We start from the raw sequence: 21,670 nt of genomic DNA, 5'->3' as shown, positions 1-21,670 counted from the left end.
AAGTAAGCATTGGTGCTTACCCTGTGAGAGAGAGCACTGCTGTAAAGCTCTGTGGCATGAGGGGCCGCTGGATTCTAACACGATCCCTACGTGTATACCAACCAAAACTGTTCACCACTGGGTCTAAGAGGATATACTACTATTTTCTAAGGTACCTCTCAAAATTTTTTGTCAAAGTGCAACTGTCCCTAGGGTGATCATTGAAGGCCCAAATCATCTTTAATAAAAGTATGGCATTTTAACAAGGTCGTTACAAGGATTAGGGTTGTATAGAATGTGCACATAAGAAGGAAGAAAATTAGACTGTGGTGATCTTACAAGAACTGCCAGAAGATAGTTAAAAGTAAAGTTTGAGCTGGAGAGATGGCTCTGCTGTTAAGATCACTTGTTTCTCTTGCAGAGGGACCCAGGTTCCATTCCCAGCTACCACTTTAATGACTCAGAACCAGGAGATCTGATGACCTCTGTGGACACCATGCACCAGTGTGATGTACGTACATACACACAGTCAAAACACTCGCACACATAAAATAAGTCTAAAAGAACTTTTTGAAAAGATGATGCATGCTCGCTTGGCATCTTGAGCCCTGACTGGATATTTAGCTTCTTCCCAGTGAAGGCCAGAAATCTGTGCTTCCAGACATGTAGGACACCAGGGAGGATGTTCTCTGTGGATCAACATCAAATTCCAGATGGAAGGATGAGTTTATCTTTTTTGCCCAAATTAATGTGGTGAAGTGGGAGCCACACCGATCTGTGAATCGGCTGAAGCGAAGGGCTTGTGAAGCCCACATCTGTGTTCTACTCTATTGTTGGGAGCTGACTTTTAGCAGAAAGCGGCTATCAGCTTTGCAGCCATCTTGAGCCATATACCCTGACATGAGACTTGTATTACAATAGCCTACAACAGCTGAGCACACTCTGATAACATCTTGCTTTAGATACCCAGGACTTTCCTTGGGTGTGTGAGATTAAAGGTGTGTGACTTAAAGGTGTGATTTAGAGATCAGATTTAGAGACAAGACCTAAGGGCATGACTTAAAGGCGTGACCTAAAGGCATGGCTTAGAAGTGAGACATATAAAAGTTGAGAGGCAGACAGGATTGTTGAGAACAATTTGGAGTAACAGAGATTCAGACACTAGGAATAGGAGTAGACATTAGACACAAAAGGAGTACAACTAGGAACTAGGAACTCAAGACTTGGGACTTGGACTAGGAAGAGAGACTGAAGAATAAACGGGATTGAAACACACTCTGTCTGGTCTCCATTCTTCGAGTCCGTCCTCACTCTCTCTCTTGCTGAACCCCGACCTGCGGACCGGAACAGCAGCTTGGGCCGGGAAACAGTGGCCGCCAAGCGTGGAATGGAGAGGGCTGCAACATTTTTGGCCGCCCAAAGTGGGGCAGCTCAGGCCTCAATATTTTTGGTGCCCGAACGTGGGCTAGTGCGGTTCTCAACATTTTTGGCTGCCCAACGTGGGGCAGCTTGTGCCTCAACACTCTATGACAACACTTTTAGGCAACCACAGAACAGAAGTGCAACAAAGAGCAAAAAAAAAAAAAAAAGATAAAAGCGATTGGTACGAAACAGTACGTGATGGAAACCAGTAACAAAAGCCTAGGTACCATGAGAGCCAAATAACACAAAGACAGCAGAGTTGAGGAGCCATGCTGACATAACACACATCAGTGCAGATACAGAGAGTTGTGAGCAGTAACAACGGGCTTTGGTGAGGCCATATCTGGTGGATAACTAGAGCCCACAGTGATGCACAGTGCAAACCATATTTCCGTGGGATCTTCAGGAAAACGTGGAAATAAATGTATTTTGTTGTCACAAACAAAAGCAGAAGTTATCCAGGGCTTGCTCTGGCAAGCGACTCATCTACTAAGAATGAGGGCAGAGGTTTAAAGGCAGGTACGGGAGCAAGAAAGTTTTATAATGAAAATAAGAAAAGGCTTTGGGCAGGCCCTGATTGGATCTGCGTACAGAAACACTAGGGCTGGCTCGTAGCTGTGTACCCCAGGTTGGGCTGCATACCTGGCCTCTTCTGATGGACCTATGTTAAAACCAGGACAAAGGCCAAGTGACCTACTGTACTAAGTTGAAGCGTCTGTACCACTTGCTGCCTACGTTTGGCACTCTGGACTGCTTGCTGTAAGAACACAGCCTGGCTTCTTGAGCTGACTGCAGCAGAAGGATACTTCCGGTTATATCAGGTTTTGTATATCCTGTTTTTTACTGTGAGATTTTAGCATTTTTTTAAATATTGAAAGTGGTGGGGCTGGACCGATGACTTGGAAGTTAAGAGCACTGACTACCATTCCTGGGGACCTGGGTTTGGCTCCCAGCACCCACATGGCAGCTCATTGCTGTCTGGAATGCCACTCTTAGGGGTTCAGGTACCAGGAAAGCACATGAGGCACATTCATACATGCAGGCAAAACATCAAAATGCAGAAAAGTGAATTAATTAAAATTTAAGCAACTACTTACTAGGATACATTTTCATAGCTACTGAGATGGAACTTGTACAATAATATTCATAGACTATTTGTCCACAAACCTTTCAGTTTTTAAATATACTGTTAAGTGCATCCTTCTCCCTTATCCTTGTGACAGCTTGTGATTCTGAGACGACGGTTAGCCTAACTCACACGGTGGATTAAGGCTAGACTCAAGATCAGCCATCTGTCTTCTATAACTCCATTTTCTGGTATACAGGACACCTATACTGATTTCAAATAAATCCTTTGTCTTCAGTGCTAATTTAATACGATGGTCGAAGGATCTTTTCAGTTGCAGCTGTTCATATAGTTGTTCTCTGCTGATCAACCCCAAATTCCAGACAGAAGAATGAGTTTTATCTGGTTTGTTGAAAGGGCTATGCTGGAGTGAAGAAGCACCAACCTGTAATGGCAGCTCAGGCGAGGGGCTTGTGGAGCCCATGTCTATGTCTACTCTGATAAAAACAAAAAATATACGTTTTTCAATCGCATCTAATCGTATAACTGTTCTCGGTGGATCAATGTCAAATTCCAGATGGGTAAAACCTTGAAGGATCCTATGAAAGGTCATAGATACATACCGACAAGCCACCATGTGGAAGAATTAGCTTCATTCTGGTGGTTCTCGAGGGCAAAACTAGTGCAAGCGAGTTGGGGGAGGGGGGCACATTCCAGTATGAATTATCTTTCTAATAAGGAAATGCTAGACCGCAAAAGAACATGCGGCCCCGTGAAGGAGCTGATCCCCAGGTCTCATAAAGTTTGCGACAGACTTTCTAACTCAAAGCCTACTCCTACTGGTTTACTGCAGCAAGCCTCAAAGGCCTTCAGAAATTTCAAGTTTATTAATTTTCACTAAACGTTGGGGAAATTGCATAAATATTCTCAATATTACACTTTAAAGTCATCCCAATTCCGGCTCATAACATTGTATTATGCCCCCCCCCCCTTAAAAAAAAACCAAAAAGAAAACAAAAAACCAGGCTTAGCAGGTGGGGTGGGTAGCATGCCATTTACAGACACAGCTCTTGGAAGATTGAGGGAGAAAGATTCCGAGCTCAAGGTCAGTCTGGATTATATAGGAAGACCCTGCCTCAATATACTAAAATTCAATTAAAATGAACAACAACAACAAAAGCAATTTGGGATCCTGAAAATTCTTCCAGAATCTGAAAGAAAATATTGCCGAGTTAAGCAGCACAAAAGGCTGGGGTGTCTGCCTAAATGGTATCTGCCTAAATCTGGTCTCACAAACTTCCGGAAGCAGCCTTCAAGCCGAGCTGGGGACTGTTCTCTTGACCATATCTATATTTTGTAACTGTACATATTTACATACTTGCACATATGGCAAGGGAGCGATGACGTGAGTCTCTCTTTGGAGACCAAGAGTAAGAAGGAAATAAGCCAGGTGTCTGAGAAGGGCTTCTGTGCGAGCAGGGCGGATAGCCAGTGAGCGACATTTCACACCTGCTAGAGTCTTGCTGGAAGCAACTGAAAAATCGAATTGGTGCATCCTCTTGAGAGGTGCACTCTCTTTTGCTTTCTGTTCGCTTGCCTGCAGCTAGAGTGCACTTTTCGTTTGATGTGCACCTGATTTCCTCCTTATGGCTGGTAACGACCGCCCGATTCTTCTAGACTAGCAGCTACTTCTCTGAGGGGTTTGTCGTTGGTGGTTTGAGGTTGAAGGGGAAGAGATCAGTGAAAATTCTTTCTGGGTGAGTGGAAGGTTTTCCGCGATGAGAAAGGGGAGACTTAAAAGTCGAAGGGAGAAGCAGCCTTCCCTGGCCCCCACGCCTCCCGTTCCCCCTACTCTACACGCCTGACCTCCTTTGGAGACCCCAGGTGGCACATCAGTATTTGATCTGCTCCTCTCTAGCGCGCTGCGGGCGTTGGGCGGCGGGGCTGGCCACACATCACCCAGCTGCTGAAGCCCGCACCCAGCGCCACAGGCAGCTTCGGAAGGACCATCTCCGTGCTCGCCCCCTCCTCGGGCTGCTTGTGTTTTGAGGGGCCTCCGGGGCACGGCACGCACCATGCTCGACTGCCCGCGACTGGCGCTGCTCTGCGCGCTGCCCTGGCTGCTGCGGGCGGCGGTCCCTGGCCACCCGGCAGAGCCCTTCGCGCGGTCGGCAGAGCTGCGCCGCGATCCGCGCGACCCCGCCAGAGGAGCCGATTTTGATCGCGTCTACAGCGGCGTGGTGAGCCTCAGCACCGAGAACATCTACTCCTTCAACCACACCAGCCATCCTGGCCAGGTAAGAAGCTCGCTCCCTCGGCTGACCCCAACTTCCGAGATCGCCGAACCCCCCTGGTACCTCCGGCTGCGCTGGGAATTGACCTCGGGAGACTTCAGGGACTAGGAAACCCTCTCCCTGCCTCTCTCCTGTGAGGCAATCGCTGCCTTGCCCCAGCCTTGGCAGCATCTTTGGGCACCTCTCCGCTTCACCTCGTGCCCACCCCGGCCTGGTTGCTGCCATTTCTGGGCTTTGCAGAGGCGCGCGGACCGGACCCGCATCCTCTGCGGATCCTGGCTCAAACTGGGCCTTTCTCCAGGAAGTCTAGATGGCTATGTTCATGGGAGGAAGGAGGAGGGTGAGGAAAGACAAACCTGTTCCTAATCTCCTCTGGACCCTTCTATTTTATGACACTCCAGGAAGCAGAGGTACTCAGAAATGGAAAGCGCGTGAGAATGAGCAGGTCTTTGCGACCGCTACCACATTGTGTGCTTGTTTTTAAAAATCTGAGTCAAAGACGTTGTAACTGCGATGCTCAGGTGATCTGCCCCGGCTCTGATTATAAATAAGGGTGGAAATGTGTGTGAAAGTTCTGAAGACAAGTGTTGTGCTGAGACAAGCAGGCAGAAGAATTATTTTAGCAACCATGCCTCTGGCTTATCTGATTATATAATATAAGGCAGTACATATAATTCACATTTCCCTTCAAATAAGATACCCTTAAGAGGGGTGGCTCTTCAGTGAACCTGCTTCTGTCTCTACTACCTGTATAGATGGGTTTATGCGGCCCTCACTATGCCTTGCACCGTGGGGCATTTCAGAATCAGATGATTAGGATTCCTCTGTACCTTTCCATCCCTGACTCTCATTCAGGGTCACAGTTCAGAAACTTCCTTAAGCACGTCCTTACTCTTTAGTGCCTTTCTGCTTTATGGTCTGAGAAAGTGCCCCAAGTTCTCCCATCTCCTAGCTTGCATCAAATCCTATGGCGTTGTCTCCATGGCAGCAGAGTCCTCGTCCTGCCAGACCTCCTGTAACTGAAGGTAGTGCCCTGTAGCAGCTGAGTTGCTGGGTGCAAAGCCATTCCATTCCATACAGAGGAAAGGGGGCATTTTTATTTTCATATCCCACACAAGGGACTCCTGATTGCCCAATGTGGGATGCCCACTAGCTGGCCGATATACTGCACATAAGATAGATTCCTAGCCCTGCGGTCTCCTGGAACTAGATGAGAATCTTGAAAATCCCAGCGTCTCTGGGGTATATTGCCAGCTTCGTCCAAAAATCAAATAGCATGTGCAAAGAAAATCATCACAGGTAGTGGTGTTTCTTACAGTTTTGCTGAGAAACAAATGAGTCACTTTATTTTCTTTTCTTTCTCTCTTCTTTAAGGTTTATTTTGTTTTTATTTTATCTGTATGTATGAATGCCTGCATGTATGTATGTGTGCCACATGCTTGTGTGGTGCCCACAGAGGTCAGAAGAGGGCGCCAGACCCCCAGGAACTAGAGTTACAAGCACTTGTCAGCTGCTATCTGTGTGGTGGGAACCGAATGGAGATCCTCAGGAAGAGCCGTATGTGCTCTTAATGGCTGACCCCTCCCCAAGCTTGCTTGTTGAGACAGAGTTTCATTATTTAGACCAAGCTGGACTCAAACGTATCATCCTCTTCCTCAGTGATGAGATTACAGGCAAGCACCATCTCTTCTGGAAGACTAACTGCTGGTTTGTTTGTTTGTGGTGTGGTTTGGTTTGGTTTTGCCCCTTAGAACTGTGAAAATTCCTCTACTGCACACAGGCTGTCTGTAGTTGAGCTCTCCTGCTTGACTGTCCTTGGACACTTGAGATATTGAGGGGAAAGGCCAAGGCCATGCTCTTCCCAGTATTTCACAGCTTTAGAAATGTTCTCTGCAAAACTAAATGAGAAAATGAGTAAAAGCCCAAAGAATAGTTAAGATGAAGTTAAATAAAGCAAATACATATCGAAAACATTTTTCCTGCTGCCCTTTCTATGTTGCACGTATTTACATCAAAGTGCTCTACGTTTATGAAACAATGGTGATTCGTTTCAGACCCATACATAGTACAATAAAACGTCAACGACAGCGGGCTGGAGAGATGGCTCAGTGGTTAAGAGCACTGACTGCTCTTTCAGAGGTTCTGAGTTCAATTCCCAGCAACCATGTGGTGGCTCACAACCATCTGTAATGGGATCAGATGCCCTCTTCTGGTGTGTCTGAAGACAGTTACAGTGTACTCCTAGAAATTAAAAAAAAAAAAAAAAGTTAACACAGTAAGCAATTCTTAGAATTTTTACTAATATGTTACTAGTCCTAGAAAACAAAGTTGATAAACATGGGCCTGACAGATTTCATATATATATATATATGAAATATATATTTCATATATATATATATATATATATTTTCAAATATGTGTCTGTGTGTCTGTCTGTGTGTGTCTTTCTGAGACAAAATTTTGATAATAATTGTATTTTACCTTTTTAGTCTGAGAAGTTAACCTCCTCTTCTCTCAGTCACATCACTGTTGATTTCTCCTGATGTGCATTCTCTCCATCCATCTGACCATCTAATACTCTGGGTTTCTACCCATGGCCACCTCCCTTCTGGGTATGCTTTGCTTCTAACGCCAAAGTAGCTCCTCCTTCTAATGCCATGAACACAATCTGCAGCAGAATTTTACTGAAGGTTTGGAATAGCAGCAAGAGGGACCGCTATACTGAGTAAGACAGGTGATGGGCTATACCAGAAATGTGCAGCACTGTACTAACTAGCAATCCCCCAGGGAGGGAGGGAAGGATTTTGAGGGAGTTGCTCTTTCTTTCCAACTCTGTTCTGCCCATCTTCTTGGCCACCCCCTCTCCCCACAGCCCCAAATGCTGGCCACCATCAAATGTCATTACTGTCCCACAGTGAACACTGTTTAACCTCCATTTCCAACTCCAAAATGACTGAGAAGCTAACTAGAGAGCTGTGGTGTCTAGAGGAGGAGCTTGGGGAATGGTTTTCCCCTAACCCAGGCAGTGTGTTGGTAAGGCGATTCCCCTAACCCGAGCAGGGTGTTACTAATGCAGGGCTCCCGCTTGTTTGGGGTCATTTCTCACTATCCTTAGTCAGTCAAGATTTTGGTTTGAAAAAAAAAAAAAAAGTGCCCAGTTTTCGATTTTTGAAGTTTTTATCTTTTGTTCTTCTTTTCAATCCATTCTTGTTTGTTGTTTTTCCTTTATCTTGAAGAAGAAAGTTTATATTAAATTTGGGCTTTGGGTGAGGGGGGGAAGGGCAAGAGCCTTTGCCTTGGGCCTTTCAATTGGCCATTGTCTCTCCTTTACCCTGTGGAATGGTTTCACCTGGCTATGCTAGCTGAACTCAGCACCAGGAAACACCTGATATGCCTTGAGGCAGGGACTCATGCAAATATAAAGTTGACATTAAAAAAAAAATCTCTGAAAGGATGGACTGACCAGTTTAAAGACAAATAATGCAAACAGTGGTTAAAGGTTCAGGTTCTGCAAGGTATAAGATTCCTTTCATTTCCCTGCGGTGGAAGTTTCCCAAGGCTCCCTTGACTGCGAGTTAGCTACACTGAGCAAACAGATCCAAAACCACAGGGCTCAGTCAACCAACAGGAAATCACCTTGCAGGAAAGTGACTAGTGACTGGGACAAGGACACAAACACAAGTCTACAAGGAAATGAGAACACCCTCGTGGAGACCCTCGTGGAGATTGAGAGGAACTAATCTATGTTCCCACTGGAGCTGGTTCACCATCAGAAACCCTTACAAAAACCTGTAACTGGTACGCTGCGGGCCGTCTTCTGTTGTTGCTGCAGGCGGTCTTCGCTGCTGAGGGTTGCAGGACAGAATTCCACATTGGTCATAACATTTGAGACCTTTTGTTTGGTTTTTTGTTTTGTTTTGTTTTGCTTTGTTTTTTCGAGATAGGATTTCTCTGTCTAGCCCTGGCTGTCCTGGAACTCACTCTGTAGACCAGGCTGGCCTCAAACTCAGAAATCCGCCTGCCTCTGCCTCCCAAGTGCTGGGATTAAAGACATGCGCCACCACTGCCCTGGGAGATCTTTTTCAAAGCATCCCTTTTGTTTCGGGATGTTTATATCCACATCTCCTTTGTTTACTAAGCTGAAGCATGTATCTCTCTTTGTTTTCACTCCCCAGCCACCCCCCCTAAACTAGCATACAAGGTAATATGTTTCATTGTGTTGCTTTCCAAACTTAACTTTGTTTGGATTGATCCTTCCCCCTGCCTTTCCCCCATTTCCTGGCTGAACCCCAACCCTGCCCTCAGACTCTTTAGTCCCCAGTCGTCCTTTTCTACTTCCATGTGGTGTATTCTGTTACCTCTCCGTCCTTAAAATCTCTTTTTCTCTTTTATGGTCACAGTCAAAAGAATGAGCCTTGATGAGCAATCTTTTGGAGAGCTGTGAGAGGCTCCAAGAAAAAAAAAAAAAAAAAAAAGGCACAGTTCACCATGGGGCATTCTTTTGATGATGTTCTGACACCTTTATAGTTTCATGAACTATACCTACGCCTACATCCACATAAGTACACATAGAAGAACTAAAATCTTGGACATATGTGTGAAAAGATAATGCAGCTTTTGCTTTTCTGAGTTACTTTACTTAATGTAATAGTTTCCAGCTCTGCCCCTTTTTCTACAAGCTTCATAATTTCATTTTTCCTTACCTCCGAATAAAATTTCATTGTGTATATGTATTACTTGTTCATTAGTGGTTCTTCTGTCGATGAACATCTAGTCCCGTTCCATTTCCTTATTGTGAGCATAGCATCTGTGAACACGGATATGCAAGCATCTTTGCCTACAATAAATATAGAGTTCTCTGGATACATGCACAGAGCAGTATAATTGGGCCCTGTGATAGTTCTAGTTGTATTTTTTTGAGCACTCTCTGTACTGATCTCCATAATGGCTGCCCAGTTTGTAGTCACAGAAACAGCGAGTGAGAGTTCCTCTCTCTCCTACTCTTTCCAGCTTTGTTACATTCCTGTTCTTAACAGCGATCATTCTGACTTGAGTGACATGGAATCTCAGCCTTTGTTTAGAATTGCATTTCTCTGATGGTTACAAACGTTGAATAATTTATTGGTCATTTTTGTTTCTTCTTTTGAGAAGTGTCTATTGGTTCATAGCCCATTTATTGACTGGCAGGGGTCATTTTGTGTTTAAATTTTAAAACTCTTTGTATGTTCTACATGCTAACACATCCCCTTCCCCAAGCTCAAGTATGAATGCAAATATTTCCTTCTACTCTGTGGCTTCCTGTTGCTCTTCTGATAGTTTCCTTTGCTGTACAAAACCTTTTTGATTTAATGCAATCTGGTTTGTTGATTCTTAGGATTATTTCTGTTACCGGAGTCCTGTTTAAAAAGTTCTTGCCTACCCCTATATCTGGAAGTGTTTTCTTTATATCTTCCTTGAGCAGTTTCAGGGTTTGATTTTTTGGTGAGTGATGTGAACAGAATTTCGTTCTTCTGCAGATAGATAGATACAATCCAGTTTTTACTAACATTATTTGTTGACCAGGCTGTCATTTTTTTCAATTATGTTTTTAATGCCTTTTCTAATATCAGTGTCCATAAGATGTGTGGGTTCACTTCTGAGTTTTCTATTATGTTCTATTGGTCTACATCTGTCTTCTTGTTTGATTACTATGGCTTTTTTGTCACTATGGCTTTGTAGTATAATTTGAGATCGGGTATTCTGATTTTGGTAATATTGAAATTTTCACAAAGTTATTTCTGCCATTGTAGGAGCATGGACTGTCTATCTTATGCCTGGTGTCTCTTCAATTTATTTTTTCACTTTCTTACTTTCTTAGAGAGGAAGACTTTTAAAACGCTTTATTTTTTTATCTAATTTTTAAATTTCTTTGAAAATTTTATGTACGAGTACATAATGTACATAATTTCCAATCTCCCCCCCAACCCTAGAACTACTCCCATTCATGCCTCACTCCCCCTCAAATTCATTACTTTTTAAATTATTATTTGTGTGTGTGTGTGTGTGTGTGTGTGTGTGTGTGTGTGCGCGCGCGCGCGTGCGCGTGTTTAGGGCTCAACCCTGGAGAAGACTAACTCTCCTTTTCTCAGCAGTCATTAATTTTCTCAGCAGAAGTCTGTAGCACTTTGTCTAAAGGGGGCCTTATGAGATTTCCTCTGCAGTACCAAGGAAGTGTTCGTGAACCCTGAAAGATCAGTCAAGAGCGAATCATACCAGGGTCTTTATTTGAGCTAGCTCCGGCTTAACTCACTGCTGCCCTGCAGGACAGTTCTGGTGGAGGAAAAGCCCTGAATATTTATTGAGACAGGTTTTATAGAAAGCAGCAAATGAGGGGAGAGTGTTTCTAACCTGGCAAGTATCTAATTGATGTGCTACTGTGGCTTTTAGCATATTTGGCTGAGGCTAGAGCCAAACCATGAACTTAACTTCTGATTTCTTCCTAACTGGTGGTTGTTAGGCAGAGAGTGAGCTTGTTGGGAGTTAACCTGGAAAAGTGTGCTAAACACTGGTTTGTTGGTGGAGACTAACGTGGAGACACAGGTCATGTTGGGGTTAGCCTAGAAACTGGAGCTAGGCTTGGGTTTTGCTGGGGATAACTTGGAAACTGATGCTAGGTACTGGCCTGTTAGTTTATTTGAGTTCAAACTTAGGTCAGGTTCTCTAAAATGGAGTTTGAACCCAAAATTTGGTCTCTTACTTCCAACCATGTTGTCATTGTGCTGGTCTTATTCAGATGACTATACTTTAAAGGATCAGTGGCTTCAGCTTTTTTGTCATATAAAGAAGACACTATGTCATGGGAGACATCATGACTCTTTGGCTCTTACAATCTTTCTGCCTCCTTTGCCCTGATACTCACTGCCCCTTGGGTACAGGGTTGTGTTGTAGACATATCAATTAGTGTTAGGCATCTCACATTGTCAGTTGTTTTGTGCCTTATGACCAGTTGTGGCTTTATGCAATGGCCTTCATCTGCTGGGGAAAAAAAGGAATTTCTTTGACAAGGGATGAGGACTACATTTATCCACCAGCATAAGGATACATTTTTATAATGCAGTAAGACATTATACAGGTTTGGGAAAGTGGCGGTAACAAGTTCTCCTTTCATGTCCATGACCTTACCAGGCACAGGTAGATGTCTGTGTTTACTGTCTCGAGCATAATTATTTCCTATTGAATGTCCCTTAAGTCCCATTAAATGCCATTGATTACCCCAGGGTTTATGTACCACTACTATACCCTTGGGAACATCTTGCCATGCTTGTCATTATTGTGGTTCATGGGCTTTACAGCGGGGTAGAACGATTGATTACCTTCTATCCCAGCAGCTTGTATAACACCTTCTGATACCATAGAGCTATTCCACCTCAGGGAGGTGGTTTCTAGGTCAGTTCCATCTGGATTCCTTCAAGTCATGTGTCCAAAGTATATGATATCTTCAGCCTTAGGGTCTTACCTTCAAATTCTGGGAGGGAACCAAGGACAACAGCAATAGCTTATGTTATTTGGGGAGTGTCTTCAAGTCCCCCAACTAACAACTTGAAGGGAAGTTTCCCATGGCAGGCACCGGGGGTTTGTTAGATAGTCCATCACTTTTGGGGTAGGGCATTATCAAGTAGCATAACTTTATGAATACTACATACAGTGCATACATGTATACATGCGTGTGTGTGTGTGTGTGTGTGTGTGTGTGTGTGTGTGTAGAGGTCTTTCACCTTCTTGTTTAGGTTTATTCATGGGTATTTTTAAAGCTGTTGCAAATGGGATTTTTTTTCCCAATTTTTTTCTCTGCAAGTTTGTTAAGGCATATAGAAAAGCTGCCATTTGATTACTGTTGATTTTCTATCCTTCAGCTTTACTGAAACTGTTCTGAAATCTTTCTCTTCCTTTCTCAGTATAAAACCACACTGCATATCTCTATTGTAAATAGAGATAATTTGACTTTTTTTCTACTTTGTACACTTCTTTTGTCTTCCTCTTCTCTAGACAAGACTTCAAGTACTATATTGGCTAAGAGGGGAAACGGTGGCCACCCTTTTGTAGATCTATATTTTAAAGAAATTCTTCTTAGTTTTTCTTCCAGTTTAGTATAACTTTGCCCATTAATCTTTTAGTGATGTATATAGTATAAGCTGTCCTCTGAGTCCCACACAGATGTCATGGTACACATCAACCTCACTCATACAATCTCACACGTGTGCATGTACACACATACACACATGCACACGCACAAGTTTTAACGAAAAACATTTTAAAAATCCTTACTGTAATTTGGCAATTTTTTTTCTTGTCATTAGTCCCTAAACCATACAACATCACTTTTTACCCAGCATTTGTGTCCCATTGGCTAGTATGTGTAATGAGATTTGAAGAATGCACAGGATAACACGATAGGATAACATAGCATAAGCTGTGGGAAAACACTGTGTGTGTTATATAAGGCACTCAAGCATCTGCAGAATTGGTATCCCTGGGGGTCTCTGTAACAATCTCTAGGATGCTGACTCACAATCACACCACACCTGGGAAGGGACTTAGAAGAGTTAAAAGCTTGGGTGTAGAGGCCTTAGCTCTCCCTTTCTTGTAAAGAGCTGGGACATTCAGGTTGATTGTGTGCTGAGGCCACGAGGTCTCCTTTGCAGTCCTCCCACTGCTTCCTCCTAAACAGGACCACTGCCTGCTGGGGGGACGAATATCTCATTAACGCACTATCTGGATGAACAGCCCTGCAGCAGCACATACACTGGCAGATCTGGTGTCTGGCAAGGGTCTGTTTCCTAGCTTGCAGCTAGCCACTCTCTTACCGCATTTACAAAAGGCTCAAGGGTGCGGGGGGGGGGGGGCAAGTCTCATTTAAAGCAAGGTCTCGAGGTGTTTTTTTATAAGCCCCCCCCCATCTCATCCCATGACCTAGTTACTTCCCAAAGGCCCACTTTCAGACATCATTTGAGGAGATTAGGATTCACCCTGTGAAGAATGGGTGAGGTGAGAGACACAAGCATTCAGTCTGTAGAAATCACCTCTGATATTTCTCTCTTTCATTGTGAAAATGATATCAGTAGGTCATGAGGGTCCTTGAGGGCTGAGATCACTTTGCATACGGAGCTGATATTATGGGGGTGGGGGGCACAGCCTGATTACGTGCTGCGTTGTGGAATGTAAGTTTGTGCTGTTACGCAGAGACATGGAGCTGGCGTGGCTAGTCTGAACTGATATGTAAAGTACACCCCAGATTTCAAAGACCAGATTAAAGACAATATCAAATGTTTTGCTCATTTTTTTCTATGTGTTTAAATGATACTATATTTAAGATTGGGCTATTTTTAAAATTTATTTTACCTGTTTTTGCCTTATCAGCCTAGCTACTAGAAGATTTTTAAACCGGCATGTAGCTCTTATTTATTTATTCATTTATTTATTTATTTATTTATTTATTTATTCACTTTACATCCCGATCACAACCCCCTCTCCTCCTAGTCTCCCCTCCCCAGCCCCGCCCCCAGCCCCGCCCCAGCCCCGCCCCCAGCCCCGCCCCCAGCCCCTCACATAGCTCATGTTCTCCTTCTATTGGACATCACTGCACCATGAACTACTGTGTTTTAGAGAAATCCTACTTACACTTCAGTTGGAAGAAACCGAGCTCTAAAGGGTCGCGGTAGTTGTCATGATAGGCCATGCTAGATGGACGTGGACCAGAAACCTGATTTCTTTTCTGGCAAGATTCTTTATCGTGAGCTGTAGGCCTGTAATAAGCAGGTTCCCTGGCTGTTTGGTTAGCTTAAGCTGCTACTTGTAAAGAAAACAGGGAACAAGTGCTTCGTTCTTCACTTGCCAAATTCTAAAATGATACATCCATCCCCAGCACCTGTAGTGATGCAGTTTCGGTTATTGATTTAAACATGCTTCATACATATTAGGTCATTATTGCTTTTGTTTTTATTTAAGGACAGTAGCCCATTGGGAAGTGAAAGCCAATTTGAGCTGGCCTCTGAATTATTTTGGCAGGTCTATCTGTTCGTTGTTTTGATTTTTCTTTTAAGATTTATTTATTTATTTTATTTATATGAGTACACTGTAGCTGTGTTCAGAACATACCAGAAGAGGACATCAGGTCCCATTACAGACGGTTGTGAGCCACCATGTGGTTGCTGGGACTTGAACTTGGGACCTCTGAAAGATTAGTCAATGCTCCTAACCACTTGGCCATCTCTCCAGCCCTATTGTTTGATTTTTGGAAAGGGGTCTCGTGTTGCCCAGGCTGGCTTTGAAATCACTAGCTAAAAGTGACTTTGAATAACCAGTCTCCTGCCTCTACCTCCCAAGAGCTGGGATTATAAGCAAGTGCCATGACACCTGAATGACCTCTAGTTTGCTTTCATGGAAATTACTTCTGCTCTCAACCTGCCCCCAGGCCTGTATTTAGGAAGACCGGGTTAGTAAGAGTGAGAACCTGTACTCAGAGGCCACAGAACAAGAACTAGTGTCCCTTATTGCCAGTGAAATCTGCCCCTTCCGGTGGGCAGATCTAAGGAATGCTGCATTTTTAGGGTCTATATTGTTACTTCCCATTCAGATCTGCAAAGCTGAGGTTTCACCTGCTCTCACTGATAGTCCGTCTACACCCCCCTCTCTTTCAGGCCCCAAATCCTGCTTCTCAGCTGGGTAAGCTTGGTCTCACATTCACTCTCTCCCACATTGAAAAAGCATCTGCTTTAAATAGTGATGGAAATATTCCCACAAACCATTGGGCTGCTAGGAACAGTTTGGCTTGTTCGTGTGGTTCCTTATAAACAAAGCATACTACATCATACAGCCGAGCCTCTGGGCTTAAGGTAACATGGCCAGTTCTTCTGGTGAAGCAGTGCTGTTAATGTGTTAGGCTCCTTTGTTTTATCTTATTTCAGAATTCAAAGAATTGATTGATCTTTGTCAGAATTTTCTTTAACCTGCAAAACACGTACCCATGCGGGTTTACCCTTAGTCCCTGTCCTCCAAGCACGGGTCCTTCTTCTCTATTGGGAGCCATGTATAAACTTATGACCTTTCGTGAACTTTTTTTGTCTTAATTAAAAATTTATTTGGAGAACATCATATGTAAGTACTGTTTTTACAACATCTCCAACTCCTCCCATGTCTTCCTACTCTTTTCAATTTCCTGACCTCTTCTTCTTTATTACACACACACACACACACACACACACACACACACGTATATACAACCTGTTAAGTCAGTCCATTTGATGTTGATCACGTGTATGTGTTAGGGATGACCACGTGGGGTGAGATGACCTACCAGGGAGCTCTTCCCTGGAGAATACCATTTTCCCTTCCTCAGCAGCCACCAATTGCCTGCAGATCTTCATCCAGAGACAGATTTTTCCCAATCATGTTTGCATGTCATCTGGTGTTGTCATTATGCTGGTTTTGAAATTTCAGTGACTTTTAAAGAATTACCAAAAAAGATTCCCATTACCAGTTATCACTGAGATAATCATCTCTGCGTCTCAACCTCCAGGTCAGATATTGAGTCCCAGGTACAAATCTCTAGGGACCACTTAAGCATGGTAAGCTCGGGTTTTGAATTGGCAGTTAAAGGAGCGAGCTTTTCCCTTCCCACCATGAGAATCTGACAGTCAGACTTGTTCCACCTATCCTACCTGTGACAGCCCAAACTATTTCAGATCCACGGTTTCACCCACTCAAGCCATGGATTAGTGATCTTTAGAATCTTTTTCTTTTTTTAATATGTCTCTCCTAGCGGTCTTTGAAATATGATCCAACTCCATATTTTCTTTAGGGTATTTTAAGGCACCTACTTGCTTTTATGCATCTTTTAAATATTTCTCAGTGAAAATATTATTTAGTCACACATAAGTCAGGACAATAGACAACAAAGAAGTGACCGATATCACAGGAAATATGAGGACATATGTTTTTATCCTTTTCACTACCTTCAAAAACCCTCGTTGCTTTATAAAAATCAAACAAATGCAAAGTTTACTGTTTTCTGACTTTATTTTTTTCCAAATTGGAAAGTCCACTGCTTAGAAGTGGTTTTGTTTCTAACTGCCTCTCTCTCTCTCTCTCTCTCTCTCTCTCTCTCTCTCTCTCTCTCTGTGTGTGTGTGTGTGTGTGTGTGTGTGTGTGTGCGTGCGTGCGCACGCGAGTGCGCGTGCAAGCGTGCCACATGCACATGCCCTGAACGTGGTTTCCAGCTCCTTTGTTCTTTCTAGCTGTCCGTCCTGCTAAGCAGCACATCAATACTCTTGCTATGCTGTGGGTTTGTTTGAGGTTATTCTTGGTGTTATTTTTACGGTTGTGATGGCCTCTTCTGACAGGGCATTTTAAACATCTGAAACAATATGCAACGTTTTTCTGCTTCTTTTCCCCACTGTGGTCGCAGCTGGCTACTTACAGCATCTCCCCTGTCTTCGCTTGCTGTGGATTTTAGTCTAAAAGACCTGAAGGGACGTGCTGCTGGAAGATGCCAGCATTTTCGTCTCCCTTTCAAAGAGAACTAACCCCTCGGTGATGGTGTTGCAGGTTGCCATGCAGTGCCCCAGAATATGCTGGATGACTCTTCTTTTGTTGTTTAACTCTGGAGCTAATAGAAGCTCCATGTCAACGCAGCAGAAATGTGGCACAAATAGCTCCAAGGCATAGCTAATGAGCTATCTGGGTTAAGGTGCCCGCATAGGAAAATATCAAACATCACAAGAACCAGAACAGAAGACAGACTGAGAGCCATCCATTTCCCTAGGTTTATAAAAACATTTTTTAATCACTGTGATGGTTTGTAAATGCTTGGCCCAGGAAGTGGCACTATTAAGAGGTGTGGCCTTGTTGGAGTAGGTGTGTCCCTGTGGACATGGGCTTTAATATCCTCATCCTAGCTGCCTGGAAGCGAGTCGTCTCCTAGTTGCCTTCAGATAAAGATGTAGAACTCTCAGTTCCTCCTGCACATGCCTGCCTGGATGCTACCATGCTCCCACCTTAATGATATTGGACTGAATCTCTGAACCTGTAAGCCGGCCTGAATTAAATCTTGTCCTTGTAAGAGTTGCCTTGGACATGGTGTCTGTTCACAGCAGTAAAAACCCTAATTAAGACAATCACCATTACATTTTTTTAAACCTATTTTGAAAATAGAAAATTTTAAATCTTTCCTAAATGAATTAATTGGCTATTTAAGTGAGCAGGGGGGATGCATGGGATTTGCTTAAAAATTAAAGTCAGCAATAAGAACATCACATCCTATTACATCATCTATTTAAGATCCTTTGGCTTAAATAAACAGGTTTCCAGAATGTGTATAAAGCTCATTTATACAAAAGCAATAGGTTTATGTTTTAACAGAAAGTGTTTGGGTACTGGTGAGAGGAAGGTCAAGCTTCAGAACCTACACTCAATTTCAGGGGCCCACATGGTGGAAGGATAAAATCTATTTCCAAAAGTCATCCTCTGGTTTCCATGAGCACACTATGGCCTATGCATGCCCTCACCCTTAAATAAATAAGTAAACAAACAAATACATAAATAAATACATATGTAAATACATAAATAAATACGTAAATAAATGTGATTAGAAGTGGAAAGGTATTTCATTTCTGGGGAAGTAGCAGTTTTATGCAGCAGATGTAAGTTACATTTTAAATGCTAAGCGCCCTCTAACAGCACACATATGTAAGCCCAGGACAAAAGCAGGAGGGTGCTACAAGTTCAAAGCCTGCCTGCGTTCCATTTCATGTTCCAGGCCAGCAAGGCATACATAGCCAGACCCTGTCTCAAAAACCCAATAAAACAACAAATTGTTAATGGTAAAATGAAAAAAAAAAAAAGTATTTGCTGAAATAATTCCTTACTTTGAGTTTTATTCCTTCGATATATTTGAGTGATAACAGCAGACAGACACTGATTCTATTATGAGAAAGTGCATGGCGAGTCTGATCTTGTACAACATTGAATAGGACACTTTTTAACTGACTACTTAACTGTGTGAGGCTGGCTTCAAGGTAGCTTGTACTACAAGCTGTCTTTGCCAATAAGAGAGCTACAGTAATTCACTTCCTTGTCCCAACTGCCAGAAGTGGGACATTTTCTTTCTCTCTTTAGATGACCAGCTAGTAAAGAACTTTGTTTTGCATCCCACTCTACAGTTAGCCTCAAGGCTGATTAGAAGTGATAGGGTGTCCTTATGAGTGTACTAACCACAGCAAAGGGTGAGGATCCCCTATGGTTTGGAAATATTCCAAGTGTTTAGATAAAAACTCTTTATTTCTAAAACTGGTGGCAAATGAGATTTTCCAGCATTATTGGGTGACTAAAAGCCTTCTCTGGGAACTTGCAGTTAGTCTCCTGAACCTGTAAGAATAAAAATGAAAGTTGACCCTTCCTCCTGTCTGATAAACACACGTTCTTTCTACTTTGCTTCTCATTGACGTGTACCCTCGGTTTCCACTATTCATAACTTGGGTTGATGTGTTATGTGGATGATGGTCCAGTATTGCTACATGACTGCATTTGTTGTCCACTGACCGTCCCTCACGTACATCAATGTCCCTTCCCAATAACATGGGCCTGAAGAAATACTGATGTCACGCCTTGTTGCTATGGTAGCATACAGAAATTTTTTTAATCTCCTAAAAATCCCCTGTGTCTTGACAATTGTGTGAGAAACTGTCCCCAAGCAAAGCAGCCTTCAGTCCTGAATCTGCAGCTCTTGTCAAGCTTTCCATACCTGAGGCAGGGCCTGAACTGCCTCCGACACAGCATGCTTCAGCGTTAACATGACCCCCGTGGGGGCTATGCATAGGACTGGTCAGCCCAATTCAGTTTTGGAAAACTGTATTTTACATTCTTGGGCCACAGTGAAAGAAGATATAAAGACCTGGCTGGCTTGCTTGCTTGCTTGCTTCCTTCCTTCCTTCCTTCCTCCCTCCCTCCCTCCCTCCCTCCTTCCCTCCCTTTCTTTCTTTTCTTTTCTCACACTAGCATCTGTGTGGCTTTGAACAAATTGATATAAAATGTCTGGGTGGACACTTTGCTCAAATATAATGTGAGCACTGTGATGCCCAGATCTTCACTTCCCTGGATATCGTCACCTATCTGATGAGAGACAGTACGAGGCAGTGTGTTTGACCTGTAGGACTCCAAGAGGAGAAGAAGGTAGAGCCACTCTACCTATGCCCTAGGTTCATCTGGCAGAAGAGCTCTGGGCCGTTCATCAGCCATTATTGACTATCTAACCGCAGTGGAGACAAGCTTACAAGCCCAAATGGCAAAGCAGAGGAAAAAGTCTCAGGCAGGATCATCGTTTCCTTTTATGGCTTGGCTTCTAGGAACAGCTCATTCATCTCATTGAAAAGAGCCGTTTATCCCTTGGGGCCTTCTTATTTCTTCCACTGTCTGATTCTCAATGTTCTCCATCCAGAGCTTTTGTCTCTAAGAAGAATGCTGTATACACCACGTCATATTAGCTTCATTATGCTATCAATAACCTAGATATGAAAATGTTTCTATAGGCCTTCATATTTTGGTTCATTATCATCAAAATGTTATATTAGAAGTTTCAATTCCAGCATGCACAGGGAGGCTACTGAAGGGATGTGTAATCGTGGGCGGGCCAGGAATACTGAACGACACAGGCAAGCTGGCTGCTTGGGGATGATCTAAGTTCATTCAGTAAATATTTAATTCCTTTCTGTGTGAGGCATTGTTTGGACAGCAATGTAGATATGGTTACTATCTTTGTAAAGATGGGTGGTTTATATGCAGTGTTAGTTCAACAATCATTCAATTTGCTTGGAAGTTTCTGGGGAAGAATAATGAAGAGACTTTGGGAAGAATGTTTTCCTAAAAGCCAAAAAATGTAGGGAGAGAGCAGAGCAAGGGAAAAAAAAATGTCCAAATAAAGGGAATGCCATTGTGGATAGAGAGGTAAGGGGTAAGGAGAGAAAGGGCAACAAGCATAGTAGAAGAATTGGAGAAAATGCATTTGTCTGGAGCTTGAGATGCACACAGGGTTGTTACAGTTGGGATGTGGTCTGTCTTGTTAAGAAAGTTGGGGCATTAACCTGAGAGCAATGGAGAGACTTTGGAAGGTTTCAAATACCATTTACCTGTTGCCACACCACCTCTGGAGAACCACTCTTGGCTCTGAGGCTGCTTTGTAGCATCCTTGATTCCCAAGTGAAAATGTGGGAAGGCAGAACTGACTGGCAGTACCAAGAATGCACGTGCATGCCAAAGGAGTCTGGGGGTGGGGGTGCTGGGTGTGGGTGGGAGAAATCCAACACCTATGTTCCACTTGCACTGTAGAAGGGGCTTTGCTTCTACTTGGGTCCACCACAGAGGATCCCCAAGCAAAAAATGGATGCTGGGTGCAAAGGCAGCTACGTTGCTATGCACTTGGAACCTCCTCTGCATGCAACACATGTTCTACATGCAGCTGTTGCTCTGTAGAGCACACTTGGGAAATGCCGCCCGGGTATTTTCTTAGGAACTGATATCAAAGATATTATGTCTAGAAGACTAAAACTTGTCATGGGCTGCCTGGCCCTCCCATTCCTACAGCTATGCTTTTCCATCTTGCTAGGCTTCCTCACAGGTTATATATGAATTCCTCAATCCCAGTGGATTTAGCATCTCCAGGCTCCCTTCTTTCAAGAGAGGCACCAGCCTGTGCTGGTTGGACATCTTCTCAACCAGCTAAATTTATTCATGTGTGCATGGCTTCACCCCCCCCCCACCATCTTTATCTGTGCTGTCTCTTTCTCTGCCTTATTCTTGTGAGGGGGATAAAGAGGTAAAAATAACTATTTTTTGGTTCGAGACCAAACCCAGGGACCCATTCTCTGGAATTTTTTATATG

The 21,670-nt window shown here is 43.5% G+C and overlaps 1 protein-coding gene across 3 annotated transcripts in view; it reads left to right on the top strand.

The window, feature by feature from the left end:
- The first annotated feature begins 4,393 nt into the window (after positions 1 to 4,393).
- Positions 4,394 to 21,670, top strand: part of Sidt1 (SID1 transmembrane family member 1) — a 90,197-nt gene continuing 72,920 nt past the window's right edge. For all 3 annotated transcript variants that reach the window (XM_034515124.2, XM_076942983.1, XM_076942984.1), the window contains exon 1: positions 4,394 to 4,764. In XM_034515124.2, coding sequence (XP_034371015.1) covers positions 4,543 to 4,764 — 222 coding nt within the window. In that variant the 5' untranslated portion in view covers positions 4,394 to 4,542. The remainder of the gene's footprint in view (positions 4,765 to 21,670) is intronic.

This window comes from Arvicanthis niloticus, chromosome 12, assembly GCF_011762505.2.
Source record: "Arvicanthis niloticus isolate mArvNil1 chromosome 12, mArvNil1.pat.X, whole genome shotgun sequence".
Classification (NCBI taxonomy): Eukaryota; Metazoa; Chordata; class Mammalia; order Rodentia; family Muridae; genus Arvicanthis; species Arvicanthis niloticus.
This window is presented reverse-complemented; position numbering and strand designations above follow the sequence as displayed.